The sequence below is a fragment of the Acyrthosiphon pisum genome, chromosome A1, assembly GCF_005508785.2.
Source record: "Acyrthosiphon pisum isolate AL4f chromosome A1, pea_aphid_22Mar2018_4r6ur, whole genome shotgun sequence".
Taxonomy (NCBI): domain Eukaryota; kingdom Metazoa; phylum Arthropoda; class Insecta; order Hemiptera; family Aphididae; genus Acyrthosiphon; species Acyrthosiphon pisum.
The window spans coordinates 152,353,418-152,373,119 of NC_042494.1; the positions used below are offsets into that span (position 1 = coordinate 152,353,418).

Sequence of the window (19,702 nt, forward strand, 5' to 3'; positions counted from 1 at the left end):
TTTGGGGATGGGCCCCCCCCCAACCGCCCCACCCAATTTGTGCCAATGCTTATATGCCAATCTACGTATATAAACTGTTATTAATATATTTTTAAGCACTCACAACAGATATTATATAGTTTATAAAAAAATACTATTTTATACCCAACTAATTATTTACAATGTTAATAATATAATCAATCAATAATTTGTTCTTAATTAAATTGCTCAGAAAAATAAACAGAAAAATTTTTTTAGGTAAAAAATAGCAATTGGCTGCTATAATATCGGATAACGTATAATCTATATATTACATACATTTACCGTAGCTAATGATGTTACCAACATTATATAAATTTAGTAAGTTCCTTTTTAGGATTTGCATAAATAACACTCAACACTCTTGTATAATTAAAATTGCACTCAGCATAAATCCATTTTTAGAATTGCACACTAGCCCAAAAAGTATTTTCCATGTTATAAAGGCTTTTGTCAACCACATAGAATGAAAGAGATTTAAAGCAATGCCATTAAAGCCTGATGACATGGCTACAATAAAGGACACGTTGTGGTCGCAGACAATTTCGTAAGCTCCTGCACATGCCGAACATTAGCGCAGTTTTAAAATATTTAAATTGTAAAATAATGGATAGAGATTTATACATTGGGATCTAATTATAAGAGGTTTATAAATTAATAGTTGAAATTTTCATCAACAATAATTACAAGATAATATACATAAAGGTGAACTAGAAAATATTATAGAATTAATAACCTAATATACCTAGTGTTTTTAGTAAGACATATTTTAACCCGTGATTTATAAATTTAAATTAATACATTTGAACGCCGTTAATAATAATTAACTCTAACTCATTTTTAATAACAAATAATAATATTCTTCAATTCACATTATTATTGTTTATTTTACATTATATTCGTAGCTGTAATACCCTGCGTTGCCTGCAGGGGATAAATGAATCCGAGATAGGCGATCCACCTGCGGCGGATAGTAATAAGTAATTTTTTTCTTGCGTGAACCATTAATTGCAATCAGAAACTAACGAAATAAAACACAGTGAATATGTGGTTATAGTTTTCATGTTCCTAATAACGAGTAAGTCACACTAAAATAATTGATTCCATCTATTATCTAAACCTTCTTTGAATCGTTAAAGTCGGTCGAGTAGGTATTTTTTGATTCTATATGCCTCAGTCCCATACACGTTGCTTTTTATATCACATTGCTGTTAATCATAGTTTCTAGTCAATTATTTTTAGAGCCTTTATACATCCTATTAGTTTGTTATAGAGGACGAAAAAACAAACAAACATTCACTTTTATATATTAGATTTTAACTATCAAACAGTCTTGTTAAGTATTCAAATACTTATATGTCAAATACTTTTCAAATACTTTTTGACCAATGTATTTTAAATACTTAAAAAATACTTTTTATTTATATTTTTATTTTAGAATACTAAATACTTTTTTTCATTTCCGTGGTCTGCTCCAAATTCCAATTACTAATATTTCGGAATGTACTATTTAAAATTTTGTTTCTAAAATATTATTTTAAAAGTGGTTCTAACTTCTGATAATTTATAAATAAGGTTTCGCCAAAATACAAGCAGATAACAGAATGACCGAATACTGAAATCACCCAAGGCTCCTCCCTCCCATATTATACCATGGCATACAAGACACTGACCACCACTGGTTAGATTGGCATTTATCTTGAATCTTTAAATAAACTTTCTTCTTATTTAATGGGTGGTACTGTGGTAGTGGTTTATACTTTGGATATAAGATATTGAACTTTTTTTTTTTTATCATATTTATTTTAATTTGGACAATCTGTATAAGATATTTTTACAATAAGCTTATAAGCACAATAGATGGAGGGATACATAAGGTATTGGTTGCATTGATTAAAGAAATTATTCAATAATAGTACTTCATATGGCGTGCGTAGTAGTGGCTAGTCGACTAATCATTGAATTGATCGAATTATTGATTATAATTATTCATTTATTGAACTTAAAAAAAATATTTTGAACAGTTTTAAAAGAAAGTATTTGAATACGTATTCTGAATACATTTGAAAAATATTCTTAACAAGACTGATATCAAAAGATAATAACAATTTAAAAAAATATTTTGACTAATATATAATAAGAAAAATTACTAAATCTGGTTAAACGTACTTACACTTACCAAACCTAAAAGTAAGTAATATACTAATATGTACTATTGATCACTTTGAAAAAAATCGAAGTTAGTTTAAATAGAAGTTATATAAATAATAAGTAAAAATAGATTCAATGTATCGATTCGATTTATTAATTATTTTCAAAATCATAAATTATAATTTAATCATTAATCCGAGCAAAATAATTACAGGTAACCTACAACTAATTTTTAATTAATTATTACAGTTTAATCGATTTTTGGTATACGTAGGTTTAACCTGGCCTCTATAAAAAAAAAATCAAAGTTGTGAACATGAAGACAATAAAACGATATTGTTAAATAAGCTATTAGTTATAATTCCAATATATTATTCCAATTATATGATTTAATAATTATGATACAGTAAACGTACTATACAATTAAAATTTAATTTTAGATGGGGTACTTTTTTAAAACACTTAATTATTTAAATATTGAAGAAAAAAAGGACGATAATGAATTTCTTTTTTCAAATGCGAAAACAACTAAGAATTTGCAAAATGTGTATGTGTAAATTTAATAGGTATTAAACAAATGTATACAAAGATTTTGGAATGCATATAAAATCCCTAAAATTATTGTCCTAAAAAATAGCTACGTGATATTTGTAATTTGTTGAAATTACCTAAAGTCGAAACAAATACCGATTACATTTTTTTAAACCAACCTAAAATTTATCAAAAAGTCATATATATTTTTCTGCTCTCAACAGAAATATCACTTAAATTTAAACATTAAATAATAGGTATCGTGTTTTACAATGTTATATTAGTAGGTACCATTTTAGTTGAATTGCCATTGAAGTATAAAAAATATGAACGAAAACGGCCTATTGTTTAAAGCGGTAAAGGTGACGTTCGTGTTTATGGTCGTAGGACATTAGGTTACCAGGAAAGTTGTGGAAAAGGGAGGGAGAGATTGGCAAAAACAAGAGTCGCGTAGATGTGAAGTCATTAAAAACAACGGCTATTATGCATTTCACCGGTCGCGTGCCAGTAAGTATAGTGTTCGTACACCCTTTCACTATTGCACCTATATAGCCAATGGCCGACGGGTGGAAATTTAAGGCAGACTTTCCTTCTAAACAATATAAAGAGAAAAAAAAAATAGAAGGAAATCATTTCTCGTGCACGGCGAGGGGTAATTTGGCTAACCCCAGTAATTTATTGGAGGTATTTCACCTAATATTAAGTCGAACCGACACCTTACACCTATATTCAAACCGACCATAGGCGTGGTTTAATACTGATGATAAATCGTTCATACATTCAAAATTAGAGGAATACTCGAGACTTTATGATATTTTTGAATGGATTATTACTAGGGAAATAATTACATAGATTGAAAGTTAATGGGCTATGTATTTATATGTGTCATGATCTTTTTTCTTAAAACTTGGACTACACAAAATTGAATTGAGTAATTTATGCTTTTATTATTATAATTATTTGTATTCGTTTAATGTTTATGGGTGTATAAATGTATAATATACTTAAATAATAATTTACATTTATATCTACTACGTTTACCTAACTATAATAAATGCGTATTTATTTAAATATAGGAATAAATTCTTTGGAGAACTACCTGAAAGCAATGGAGCATATCATATCATACAAAACTAACTTTTTTTAACTTATTTTAAATAGGTTGGAATCTGTAAAGTCGAAGTACCTATTAGTTTCACCTATCAATTTCTTAAAAAAAAATCTTCCAGGATACACAAAGTACATTAAAATGTTCTTTTATTATTATTAATATTCAATTCGCATACCTGTCTGCGCTGATTAATAACGGTTAATGTGACCTACATTGACAAATTAGTCTCTTAAAAATCAAACTATTTAGATTCTTAAACTTTAAAAATATAGAATTTGGGACATTCTGACTTATGCATTATGACTTATGTTCAAATTATTCTAGAAAATCATAATTTGTTATCAATGAGTTATCAAAAATCATATACAGTATTTACAGCGAGTTGTTAATATAATAGGTAAACCTAGTTTATTTACTGACGGTAAACTTAGGTGATATACGAAAAGAAGCAACATCTTTACTGACCATAAAAAAAAATTATATATGAATTAGCCATATTCCTATGTTATTCGAGAAATCTCTGCAGTCTGCACCATTGACATTTTCGTTTGCAGGAAGGTTTTAAATGGGAAAGAAAAGCCAAAAAGAGAGCAAGAGAGGATTAGGATTGTTTCGGGAACTAAAATTTAATCATTCGAAGATGTTGAAACTTGAAAGGTTGAAACAAAGAAATGTAATTATTGTCCGAAATAAGTAAGTTTATTTTGTACTGTAGTCAAGAATAGACAAAATAAACAATTATTATACTATGAATACAAAATATGAATTGAGTTTGTATACCTATTTGAAAAGTATATTAAAATATTTTTTATTCGTATTAAGGGCTCAACTGCGTATAAACATTGCTTAACTGCTAAGTACCATTTTAGTCTGGTGTCGAAACTATTAAAATTATTGTGAAACTATATACGAACACGACATACAGGTCAAATTATAGAATAATAATTGTTAACAATTTCTTATATTATTCACAAAATTAAAAAATATTATTCGATTTTAAAAATATTAACTTTATATTTAATAATTTATTAGTTTGACCTAATTGCATACACTGAATCATTCTAGACATCAAAAATATTATTTTCAATATGTTTATAATGAATACATACTAAATACTAATTTTTTTCCTTTCTATTAATATAAGTTATAACAATGCTGGTAGACGTACAGTGTTGATTATAGTAAAATCGTCAGAATAGTTTCATGTTTATAACAAACAACAGAAACGTTAATTTTCCAAATCACATACAATTTAACCCCAAGGCCCGTATGGTGTATTATACTGTATACCAATGGTCGTTTATTGTATCGCGGAATTTAGTAGAATATGGCATATGGATATCACTTAATATTCAAAACTGGGCAAGTTAACCAATTTTTTCAACTAGTTAAAGTTAAGTTATCCTAAAATAAGAAATAACTTAGCTAAGTTAAAGTCAGTTTTAATAAGTTACTGAATTTGAGTAACTAAGTTAAGTTACGAATTTTCATGAAAATAATAACTAAGTTAAGTTAAAAGTTAAGTTTATTTTATTTTTTTAATTACCTTTAACTTACTCATAAACGTTTTTTTATCTCATCGGAGGAAAACAACTAGTTTTGGTATAAAGTAAAACAAATTAATAACAAATGCACAGACTATATTATTTTATAGTCTTTATATTTTATTTCAGTATCGGCACTCGGTACTATAACACATTAATGCTCAAAGGATTACATTGACGAATTACTAAATTTACTGTTGGAACTTGGAACCCTTGTCAGGGGCGTACCCAGGAATTTTTCAAAGGGGGGGTCCAAATTTTGTCCACATGTAAAAAGTATAAAAAAATGATATCATTGAACAACTAACAAAAGGTGGGTAAGTGGATGTCGCTCTGCTGTACAGTAGGTTACAAGTGGGTTACTATGTATAATGGATAGTATTAAATTTGAATTCAATGATATAATATCACTACATAAGAAAAATGATTCTGAGCGGAGACGGTTTGTCAGTCTAGGTATTAGACATACCTATTAAAAGTATACTTATTTATAGTATTAAAAAAAAATTGACCTATAATAGGTATTAATAATAAATTCCAAATTAATCATATCACAATATCCATCAGGTAACGCGTTATATACATCAACAAAAAACCGTGGTACTATCATAGATATATAATAGTATACTTTAAAAGTTTCAAGTACCCACAAATAATATTATACAATCATTACAATCACAACAAAATAACTAAAATAGTTATTCCAGGTTTTTTAATATGTAATTTCGTCCAAATTTGAACTTAAAATTACTATAAAAATAAACTGTGCTTATGTATTTCTTAGAATTTTTGGTAACAGAATTAAATATTTACGTGGAACCTTGTTTTAAATTTTCAATCTTTAGATATAAAAGTTGAACATTTTATAAATTTTTAACTACAAAATAATTATTCAATTTTAAATTTGATAAATTTTGTTAAAATTTAAACTTCAAATGCTTATAAAAAATAATTGTGCCTATGTATTTTTAATATTTTTCAACTGCTATTGTAACAATGTATCAGAAGCCTTGCATTAAATTTTCACGCATTTTTACCAAACAAATAAAATTTTATTGATATTTATAGAAAAAATTGAAAAATCTTGGAGCCTTGTATTAATTTTTTACACTTTTTGGCCCAATAGATAAAACTTTATTGATATTTATAGAAAAAAAAATATGCACAGTCTTATCAATTATCATTGAGCATACTTCTTATTCCTTATACTATGGTAGATTGTACGGATGGGCCATAACACATCATTGTAAAATCAATACATTCATCGTTCCACTCAGAATCTAAAACCTGGAATAACTATTTTAGTTATTTTGTTGTGATTGTATAATATTATTTGTGAGTACTTGAAACTTCTAAAGTATACTATTATATATCTATGATAGTACCACGGTTTGTTGTTGATGTATAACGCTTTACCTAATGGATATTGAGATATGATTAATTTGGAATTTATTATTGATACCTATTATAGGTCAATTTTTTTTTAAAACTATAGTTAAGTATACCTATGATAGGTATGTCTAATACCTAGACTTACAAGCCGTCTCCGCGCAGAATTGTTTTTCTTATACAGTGATATTATATCATTAAATTCAAATTTAATGCTATCCATTATACAGTGACCCACTTGTAACCTACTGTACAGCAGAGCGACATTCACTTACCCACCTTTTTTATTTATGATTTTTAAACTTTAGTTAATTTTCAACCATTATAATATGATAATAGGTTTTTACACGCAAATTTAAAAAAATATTGCATGTTATATTTTTTTATATAAATAATATCATATAACATTTTTTTTAACACATAATATTTTAGCAAAAATTATAGTTTAAATGTATAATCAGATAGAATTTGTCCCCCTTATTATAAGATTCAAATTTTAGGGCCCCGATGGCCCGGTTACAAAATGTTAGTCAACACACCTCGCACCCCCCCACCATGCTCACGCTTTTGGACTTGAAAATACTTTTTTTTTTGAAATTTCAATACATTATAAGATTTTTTTTTCATTTACCATAGATATTATTATTACCTATATGTTCATAACATTGATATCGTAGAGTTAAATATAAATAATGATAAATCGTCACATTCAAAAAACAATTCGGAACGGAACTCGCTTACATCAACGTTCAGTATATAATGTCGTCAATAACACTCCTCTCTAGTTTTCTTCACACTTATAGAAATATTCAATGTTCGAAGGATCATCTAAACTTAAATTGCAATCGATTTAGAGTTGTACTTGAAATCGTTTGGGTATATCTTCTACCCCAAAAAGTGTACTCGAGATAAGATTAATTTAAATTTAAATAACGTGGAAAGAACCAATGCATTATTTGATTCACTCAAAATGAAATACTTTGAATCCTAAAATAATATTATATATTACATTTTAAGAGTAAAATATGATTTTTAAACTTATAGAAAATATATGCGGGATACTGAATGTATATATTTAATATTAATGTATGATAAATAAACAATAATAATTGTATATAAATGCTGTCTGTACAAAGTATTAGCATACGTTGAATAATTACATTATTTGTTAAAGTAAGCTTTTCTAAAGTATTATTTAATAAGTATCTTATTATTTTTATTATTCCATTTTACAGAAAATGAGATGGAAAGAATAAAAACACCGTAATTCATTTTAAGCCTAATTTGAAGATGGGTGAATGTAAATCAACTGCAAAAACTACATCTGTTGTGATGGCATTACTGTTTTTGATCATAGATCCTTGCGGTAAGTAAAAACTAAAAAGTATAACTAATAACTATTGTCGTTAAAATTAATTTAAATATAATATAATATAATATAATATAATATAATCACTTACGAATATTTTACTTGTTATGTGTGTCTAGTAATTAAATAGGTACATATAAATATGGGTTATCTCCAAAATTAGAATCTAATCAAAATTAAAGTTTAAATCAACAAAATGCTTCTTATTTTAACGGAAAATAAATTGTTGGATTAATTCATATTTTCTGATATATTCACATAAGGTTTTAGAAAACTATATAGTATTCCATGCACGACTCAACGTACGAATGTTGAATTTAAAATAGTCAATCAGAAAATTATCAATTACCTACCCTCATACAAAAGAGAATAAAAATTTTAAAAATTAATATTAATAGAGGACTAAAACTAGTAAAACTAATGTAGAATTCTAGAATTTGGCAAACATCCAGAACCTTGTACCTACGTTATATTATAAGCAAAAATATTAAAGTAATATCAATAAAAATATTATAATTTCTAAATAAACAAAATATATTTTATAAAATAATTTAAGCTTTTTTTTCAATAATTAATAATTATACCTGAGTACCTACTTACTTCCTAGTTCCTTTTGTTTAAACAGCATTCACATTAATTATTGAAAATTAATTATAATAGATAAATGTAAATTATTATTATTCATTATAAATCTATATTAAATCTAAACTAAGATACGCATCTACGAAATTAAACCAAATCCTTAAAACCGATTCTACTAAGTAAATAATTTATCATTTTATTTTTATACTTTATACTTTATACGTTTAACTAAGGCTTTAATATTTTTCAACTAAATTTAATTAATTAATAATTTGAATCGATGGAGTGATACATTTTAAAAATTTAGGAAGTACAATACATCATCACATTCCAGACCACCGTTTTTGGCAAGCCATACAAAAGCGTGTGTCGTGTTAAATTTTAAAGTGACTTATCCGATTTGAAAACAAATCTGAACTAAACTCAGTTTACAACAATGATTGTGTTGTTTTAGAACTTTGAGGAGAAATTCTATGTATGATTTGTGGACTAAATTGGTATAATGTAGTGTAGGGTGATTTTTCAGCTATGGCTATCACTATTGTCCGTTTACTTTTTATACGTAAACATATTGTTGTGTAATATACTAATGTAATAATAAAGTTCTAGTGCAAGAAAGTTGAAATTTTTCATTTTCAAAGTACTTCTACGTGATCACAAAAAATTTTTAAGTACCTAATATAATATAAAAGTACCTATTACTTAAAATAATGATATAAGTAGTATAGTCCACATTTAGAAGTCTCAATTTTAGCTCGTTATCTTTTCGAATATTTTGACAATATCAAAAATTGTGAACTTAATTTTAACTTTTAAGTACGTAAATACGTTTTATATCCAATTAAATATGAATAACTAACTAATAAAACCTAAATCTCAATGTAGAAGAACTTTGATGCCCACGCTGTAGATGATGGGAAGAGTCAAGATAATTCGTAAATTCTCTTCTTTGGCAAAAGCAGGTTGATAAATTCTCAATAACATTTCAATACGTTCCTTTATTAATTCATGCAGGTACAGCTAAGGCTCTACATAGAATGGGTATGCTATGCAACCATTTTGCGACTCATTTATCAATGATAAAATGATAAAATAAAGGGGGAGAAATTCAAATTCACATAACATTATTAGTCGCATAATGGCGGCGTAGCATACCTGTATCTATAGTGCTCTAGTACAGCGAATATACAGTAATGAACGCCATCTTATTAGCTGACACCATCACTAATACTCAGGTAGTCGGGTCATCAGTTGGCAATTACCACAGTCTATCATCGCTCCCGTTTTCTGACCTAATTCTTTTCCTCTACTCGTTTATATTTTATGCTTTTGACAATCATATTGATCTTATGATTTTCAATACATATTTTTAAAATGCAATTACAATTAAAACTTTTTAGTGACTTACACTAAGGAAACATATGTATGGATCAAAATAAAGTTCATGTTATAGGTAGTTCATAATAACCACTTTTTTTGTTCATATTAATATATTATAGATGGATAACACTAAAATAAGTTATAAATTATAATAATATAGCATAGGGATCAAAACTTTCAAAACATTATTAAAATTAATTACAATCTAAAGATACTTAAACATTGTACCTATATTATCATAAAATTATCTCAGATTACACGTATTTCGTAAATCGTAATTATGCGTTCATTAAAAAAGTTAAATTGTTTCAAATTATTTGCATAATCATAGATTATGATTTATGACCATCAATTGACATAACTTGTGATATTAAAAACAGAAAACCAATAGAAATATTAATCCTTAATAAATATTTAAATTATAATAACAGATAAAATATGTTTTTTTTGATACTTATTTAGTACCTACCTACGTATCTCTAGATTACAAAACAAATATTTCATCATTCAAAATACATTTTATATTAAGAAAATGAACAAATAATCAATTTTAATGAGTAAATATCGATAAAATAATTAATAGAAAATCCATGCTATGTAGTATGTACATAATATTATATAAGTGTGGGAAATTCATCCTTAGACATTACGAACCATTGAATATTTTCTTTAAAACATTATCATATTGTTCTTATTCATATTATATTAGCTCTAAGATTTATTACTGAACCAATTTTATTTTACCAGGAAGTAATTAAATATGTAATAAATTATTTTATACTATTCATTATACCAATACATTTATTAAATATACAAACGTATTATAATGCGTCAATAACAATTCTTGTAGAGAATAGTTTGAAAAATAACCGTAATATATCTAAATATAATTATTTTAATGAACACTTGGGAGCAATAAGAATAATTAATTACCTGAAAATACAAATTGAATGTATAAATACTACATACAAAATTATGGTTAAAAATATTTTTATTTCCGATTGTCTTATGAGGAAAAATAATTTATTATTATTTATTATTTAAAATTAATTTAGTTCAAACAAGATATTATTTGATTCCTTAATTTACTTAAAAATAGAAGATAGGGCCCTTCAATAATAAATTAGAAAATTATTTTAACTTAATTAAAAATCGTCCTGCACATAGTAATCGTTCCTAATCGTATCTAACCTACAAATGTACCTTAAGAGTTCAGTGTTTGTCAAAATATTTATCTATTGTACAGATTAGCCTTTGAAAAAAAAAACATTCATAAATATTTTTTATTTGAATAATTTTAATAATGTTTTAATTTCAAAAACAGCTTTAACATTTAAACTGTATGTAAACAGGTACCACACTATAGGTGAGACTACTATGGATTATTATTATCCAAATACAAACGATAAAAATTATGGATTGTCACCATATGATTACAAAAATTGTCTTCTTAATTTCTAATTGTTTGTAATTTAGAAATTGGTGAGGCCGTTCAAATGCTTGGTGTTAAGGTGCCTGCGTACATATTTATGGGAGACTCTGTACAATTATTTTGTGATTATGATATGCAAATGGACAAATTGTACTCAGTTACCTGGTACAAGGACAATGAAGAGTTCTATCGGTACGTTCCAACATCTTCAAATCTCAAACACAGTTTCAGTATGGACGGAATCACAGTTGATGTAAGTATTTCATATTACCTTTGAAATTGTAGTTATATTATATCCAACTATAAAAAGCTGTTATGGTTATTGGTTATTCAATAAAATATACCTTCACTAATAAATTATTACCAGAACTATTATTGAATATTCACAGTTTTTAATTTAAAAAAAATAGTGAGAATGAATAACTTTTATTTTAAAACGTCATTCGCCTATTGATAAGTTTAGCGTCAGACACTCATGAATGGATAACACATAGGTAATAAGTTTTACTTACAAAAGTTAAATAATATTATCATCATAACAAAAATATTAAAATACATTTTCTATATCTCATCACTAACAGTCACTATTAGTATTAATATTTACTTGTAAGTCAAATGTTAGTTAAAACTAATATATCAAAAATGTTATACTTAAAATAAAAACCCAAATCAATAAAATGTTAAATTGACAAAACCACAATCAGTTATAGAAACTATAATACAATCGCTTCCTTAAACATATTAATGTATTAATGGTCTTATGGTATCATTGACAATGTCTACTCTCTTTACACACATTGAAAATCTTTGCTGGAGATAATAGTGAAGATATTCCTTTCAATATTTAAAAATATATAGGTAAGCGATGAAAATTAAATTGTTATAAATTAGTCATAAAGTTAATATTCCTACTAATTTCTTAAGCTTCTTATTATAATTTCGTTATAAATAACTCATTGTACCATTTTTTCAGCGCTTTACATGTTTTCACTCCACATAAAAATAGTATAAAAATATGTTTTTAAAATTTAGAATCTAAACTTTAGATGAAATAAGTGGATTACCTACACCACGACATTTGTAGTCTATAACTCTGGTCATCTAAAATTTAAAATTGTAATGCATAAAAAAAAATAAACACAAACTATTAGTTTAATAATCAATATTTATACTTACCTATATCAACTTTTTTAGAAAAATTTTATGTTTCAGATTATAACATTAAAAATAGTATAGTTTGACGTTTAAAATTCAAAAGTTAATGATGGGTTCACTAATAAATAAAAGGAAGAAAAAGTATGGGTAGTCAAAATATCAAAATTGCGTGTGGCTTATATTTTCTTCCAATATAATACTTATCCAAATAATGAGTTTTCACAGGGAAAATAATCAGATTGTAGGTATACTCAGGTATAGAAGAGTTAAATATTGAAAAATTAAGAATATAGTGAATATTCAATATTCCTTCAAATTGCCTGTACAGCAGAACATTAAATTAACTTAACAACGGTTGTGAGAATCAAACAGTTGATATAGCCCAAGGTAACTTATACTTGTGTAGTTTTGTATCTATATAATAGTTAGATAATATTAATATTAAAATATACGAGGTACATTGTACATAGTAAATAGTTTTAGTTAGGTACCTGTACGGCGCAGCACATATAGGTACAAGCCAAAATCAATATTTTATTACATTTAATAACTCAAATAACAAAAACATATAATGTTTTAGTTTTGATAAGTTAAATTTACTAAAATTTAACAAATAATTTGAGGTTATCTTAGCAACTTAAACGAATTATAAATCAAACCAAAACATATTTAGGAACAAAAGAAACGACATGAAGATAACATGGCAAAATAGCAATGAACTATTTGCATAAGTATAAAAACCTAAAAGATCAAACAATTAAAATTAATGTTTTCATAATATATTTTACTTATGGCAGGGTACCTACATAAAGAGTCTAATCAATTTGCCCATTCGTCAACTTCCCGGGGGGGGTATATTTACAAGAAATATATTTGAGTTCCATAAATTTATTTCATAATGATTTAATATTGAGTACCTAGCAATAACAATTTTAAATTATATTGTTAAAGTAGTTTCTGTAATTTTATTAATTTCCGAGAAATATTGAATTATCCGTATACTAATACAAATATACAATATACATTTATACCAGTTAGAGTTATGATTAAAAAGAATTAAATAGAATACTATATGGAGATAGAATTTGTTTGTTTTCATTGTTCATTATTACAAACAATGTATGCATCACTCGTGAGTCATGTATCTTATATTTTGATCGAGCTACTGTTATGGCTACAGCTGGTAGGACGGTAGGAGGAAATGAACCATTAAAAGATAAAAGATAAAATTCAAGTTGCTAATTATACCTAAGTTAAAAAATCTACCAATTATAATTTAGAGTTTGAATATTGTGTAAATTTTGCATCGTCTGTAAGTATATTTCTATATTATATAAGCGTGTCAAACAGTGTCTACTATTATAGTGAATATATTATTATAATATGCGAGCATTGATCGCATATTTTACAATATTATGAATTTACGAAATCCATACAAAAACACATATATTTAAAATTTTGTTTACCTTAGTAGATAACTGTTTCGGTGATCAACTTTGGTGATTATATTATAATATGACATTTTGAACTTATTATACTTATAACTTATTATTAAAAATACGAAAAGAAGTCTTGGATTCGTACCTACCTGAAAAAGTTTACCTACCTCACATGATTAATGAATAATGATAAATAAAATATGTGCGAGTCTAATCATGGCTAAATTTACTAATATGTATTATAAAATGGTTCTAACTTCTAATCATGAAATACATAACAATCAGGTATCCTTATTGACTCTTTGAGTGACACTTTATTTCTGTTTTAAAATACAGTTTTGGTTTGAATAGCACAAAATACAGACACAAGGGAATTATATAACTAATTACGGACATTTATGTTTGTTTCGTAACTGTCAATATATTTTAATACACGTTGGTCCTGTGCAACTGAAGCTAAAGCTATCTGAGGTATCTATTTGTCTATTATTACTGGGTAAAACCGCAATTGAATTGTCAAAGCTTGTGTAATTAGTCGCCAGTTGCCACCTAACTATAGAAGCCAACGTGATAATATTAAAATGACGAGGGCTGCTGCAGAAGTGATTACGCTGCCCTCTCTCCACTCTGACACCGTAACGTCTGCTGATGACATCGCAATGTAATTCAACACATTAACCCGTGACAGGTTGCTACAACTATACCGATTACCGATAAAACTATTTCGTTAAGACCATCTTTGTTTTTCAGTATAATGTTCCGATTATATGTACAATATATTTATTACCACCTATTTGTAAATCACAAATACTTGATAAATTCGTATACCTAAATGTTGTCGTGAATCAATATTAATAATAATAATTTTATAGTTAAGATACACTTAGTAACTACATCACATGTATAGCACTTGAATTCTAAAATAGTAAATAATCATTTTTACTGAAAAATAAAATTGTGTTATCTTGGGTTTAGTAATTTGTTTCTAACTTTTGATTAATTGTCTTCAATATTTTTTTATTGATTTCGATTAAGTTTTAATAAGTTATAATTTTATGGGGTTTAGCGTATTACTGTTAAACTTGTCTCATTTTTATTTATAATTCATATAAATCTATAATGTTATTGGTCAATATTTTTGTACTAATTCCTGACAATACGTTTAGTTATCAAATTAAATTAAATTAAAATTAAACAAATTACTAATTATCACATTTTACTAGTCCGTGGGCAGACTATTCACGAATAATTTACTAAATATTCAACAATTTAAAATTTATGTTCAAGTCGTCAGAAGTTATAATTTGTATTTAAATCTATAAACTGAGTACCTACCTACACGATTTTTAAAATTATGATTTGCAGCATATTTATTCGGACAGCAAAAAAGTCACCTTACGCTACGCTAATTTGTTGATGAATGGCGAATACAAGTGTGAAGTATCTGCTGAAGCACCGTTCTTTACAACTGTACACGCTGAATCCAAAATGGCCATAATAAGTAAGATCACTTAAAAGTTAATTATTTAAGTTTAAACAAAATATTTATTTAAAATTATTAGATAAAAATTAGTTTCAGAATTCAATTATAACGTTGTTCAACTTTCCCCTAATATTTTCATAAAATATAATTTGATTTTAACTAATTGATTTAAATTAAATTCTTTACGTAGAAATAAATATTAAATAGTAAAATTTAAACTCATAAAATTGATAATTTATAGTTATTGGTATTTTAAACTTTGTATACTGTATTTATATATCCCAACAAAAACATTCCAACAAACTCCATTTAAGAAAAAAGCTAAATACAAAAAAAACCGTCTCTCTAGGCTTTAAACTATAGATTTAATTTATGTTAAAATAGCCTGCTAAATAATCGAACTTAGCTTAATGACTTTAAAATAATGGATTAATCATAAACTACCTATTTCGATTATAGTAGACTATATTATTATGTACTCATTATGCTATAGTATTTTTAAATTTTGTTTACACGGAGTTTGGCGGAGTGTTTATGTTGGCATATCAGTATATCACTGATATTTGTTGATACCTTATTATTCCGGGAATATATTGGTTTTACAATGATCTTTTTTTTCTTTTTTCTTTTTATTTATTTTATATAGTGATGATCAAAACAAAACCAAGACCAAGACTTTCAAAATCTTGGTCTTGGTCTTGGTTTTGCGCAAGACTCTTGCAAGACTCTTGCTATTTTCACAAAATATATTTAAAAAAAACTAAATACCTGTTATAGCTGTGTGTAGGTTTTTTGCTATGATCTCTAAGATGAAACTTAGTCCAATATAATATTACATAGTATATTCATAAATCAAACATTAACATAAAACTATTTAATTTTTATTATACTCGTTTAAAACTTTGCATTTTAAATTATGCTTATATTATTTTACTTGTATGAATCAATTTACCAGCATAATTAACTTTCTAAGTTCCTATTCCATTTATAATAAATATCAATAGGTTATTACCAATTGCTAATTAATAGTTATTGACCAATATAATGTTTATAAAAATTAAATTGTTGTTTTTTTAATGTTCACTTTATAAATAATAATATTTAAAAAAAAACTGTATGGTTTGTTCCAAATAATAAATTGCTTAATAATTATAATTGTTATAATGATAATATTTATTATTTATAATTAAACTTTTGTTCTACTTTTATTCACCAGTGTCCAGTACAGTAGGACTAAATGTTTAAGTTTCTTTTAATATAATATATTGGCAATTAACAATTTCTGTAACAGACAACAAGTTTACGACACTAATGAAATGCTATAGGTACTGTATAAGACACTAGTTTAAGAACACAATGTCCAAAATGTCATTGTGTATAAAATATAATAATATACTTTAAAAGTTTCAAGTACCTATGAATAATATTTTTAAATTACAACAAAATAACTAAAATCGATATTCTCCGTTTAAATATCTAATTTCATCCAAATTTTAACTTAAAATGTCTATAAAAAAACCGTAATTATACATTTTTTAGATTTTTGTTTATAGTAGGTATATGAAGTATGAACTATTTATGATACTCCTTATTTTAAAATTTTAATCCTTAGCTATAAAAATTGAACATTTAATACATTTTTAACTACAAACTAATCTACAAATTTTCGAAATTTTGATAAACCACACTCACACATCACTGTAAAATCAATACATTCATAGGTCCGCTCAGAATCTAAAATATGCAGAAATGATTATTATTTATAGAATATCCTCAAATTATTTACTTGCTTAACTAGGTATTTATATACTATAACATAACCTATATTAATTGCTCATAATGTTTTAAATTAAGATGTAATTTGTTATTATTTATGAAATATACACTAAATATACATATAAATATTTTGATTGGGATAAGTCATTATTAGTCTTACGTGATCCATTAAAGATTTTTGTTGTTCTTATCTAAATTGACAAACTTCAAACATTTCAAAAAGTTACAAAAACAAAATGTTTAATCTAATAACACTTAATTTGTATTATAACATTTTATCAACGATGCCATATAAATGTATTCATTTAAAATACCATTACACATTTTTATGATCAGATAAGCCAAATTTATTATTTTTATAACTATATAAAATGTAATGTCGATTATTCGGCTTTGCTAATACCTGCCTTCGGTTAAATATTCTTTAATTTTATTGTTTATCGATAATTTTAAATATTAATAATAAATGGTGTTTATCAGGTTGAATTACCAAACAAATGAAACAATATTATTAAAAATAATATTTCATCAAACAATTACAAATTGTTTTCTATATTTTCCCACAAAGATAGCGACATCCTTCGTAGTGAATATTTTTGCATATTGATTCAAGATATTGCATATAAGAAAATATAAAATACTTGTGAAACAAGAAAAGTGTATGGATATTCAAAAAATATATAGGTATACAATATATATACAGGTAAAACAACGGTTACTATTGATCATTGTATAAATTTGAATTAGTAAAATATTATCAAAATAAAAAAAAATTATAAATTATTTGTATTAATTACCTCGACTAAATTTTAGGTTCAGTTATTGAAATAACTCTTATCAACAAAACGTATCACTAAAAAAATAATTAAAAACAGATCGTTTTCTTATAATGAATTAAAAATATTGTTTGTGTCATTTATTCATACAAATAAACGAGCACACGACGATCAATAAATACGTAACCTAATATTGAGGTTTTTTTTAAATTAAATTTTTATATGTTAATAGGTATAATAGACAGATGAATTTATATCATCATAATTTGTATAATCAGAATGATTTGAATTGAATAATATAATTTTATCATAAAATCAACGATACCTACCTATAGTGTTGACAAATAATAACAATCGTGGTCATAAAACAAGAATGCACACGCTTTGCAGTTTGCAATCGCCTTAATCATGAGAACCCGTAAAGGTTTTCACCTTAAACAAGGAAGCTATACGCAAAATCGAATACATCAATGTCTCGAAGAAAACTCATCGGGATAGAGCCGTTAATATTAATTATGTTTTAGTACTTCACCACTGTGTACACATCGTATGTCCTCGAAGTATTTCAGCGACGCCTTCTTACTATAGGGACCTGACAGCGTTGTTATTATTATGATGGCACCTTGAAAAATGGTCACAGGCTTACACTGCCATAACATCGGTGCACAATACGTCGATTTCCCTTGCCCAATTATTTTAATAGCCCATTCACAAACGAATGTATACGCGTTACTATTAAACGTCCGAAATGACTAAGTAAAAACACGTAACTTTGCACTTTAACAAAACCTTTATTGTGTATCCCGTTTACCTGCCTGACTAAAGCCACACATGGTACACTCCCACCCCCACTTGGTTATTTTTTTGTACATTTCCAGTATACATTTTTTATGTAACGAGTTGTGTAGGATATTGTCGTTTACATAATAGCTTGTAAAATGTTGAACATATATATTTTTACACATTTTAGACAACATAATAATGTAAACTTGTCATAAGCATATAAACAAATTATTAAATATGTATTTTACTAGTACACATTACATTACACATAGTCCGTTTTAAACACGCGTATCACCGAATATTAAAGCACCTATAGGTATCTAGGTGGTGTTGCAAACTAGGTATAATAGATTAGAATTAAAAACACGCTTAGCCGAGGTATATTTTTTTTATTTTAATTTTCAAACAAATCATATGAAGCTTTTGTTGCTTACCAATTATTCTTATTATACACCCACAAAGCGTTATAATATTTTAAAATTACAAAAAAATACTACACGCTGACTCTGTGGCACAATATTATTGTTCAGTATTCTAACCTGAACATTTGACAATAGATAAATATGAATATCCTCTATTATTAACTGTAATACCAATGAGGTATGTAAATGTATATGTCATATATTTACGTGACAACGCGTGTGTAGTACTGAGATAACAGATGAGAATGAACGATGAAACATTTCCAAAAATATTACAGAGAAATTATGTAAATATTTGACCGATTCATAATTTATAAAGTATGTATTTCGCTTTTAATTGCTATCCATCCACTTAAAATCA

General features: G+C 26.0%; 1 protein-coding gene across 2 annotated transcripts in view; it reads left to right on the plus strand.

Moving 5' to 3' along the window:
- Nucleotides 1–19,702, plus strand: part of LOC100166492 — a 42,617-nt gene that overhangs the window by 16,103 nt on the left and 6,812 nt on the right. The window contains exons 2-4 of one of the 2 annotated variants that reach the window (XM_008183217.3): nt 7,980–8,110; nt 11,552–11,760; nt 15,467–15,602. In XM_008183217.3, coding sequence (XP_008181439.1) covers nt 8,035–8,110; nt 11,552–11,760; nt 15,467–15,602 — 421 coding nt within the window. In that variant the 5' untranslated portion in view covers nt 7,980–8,034. Of the gene's footprint in view, nt 1–7,979; nt 8,111–11,155; nt 11,442–11,551; nt 11,761–15,466; nt 15,603–19,702 lie in introns of those variants that run through there. The other variant, XM_016803130.2, reaches the window with a different exon arrangement.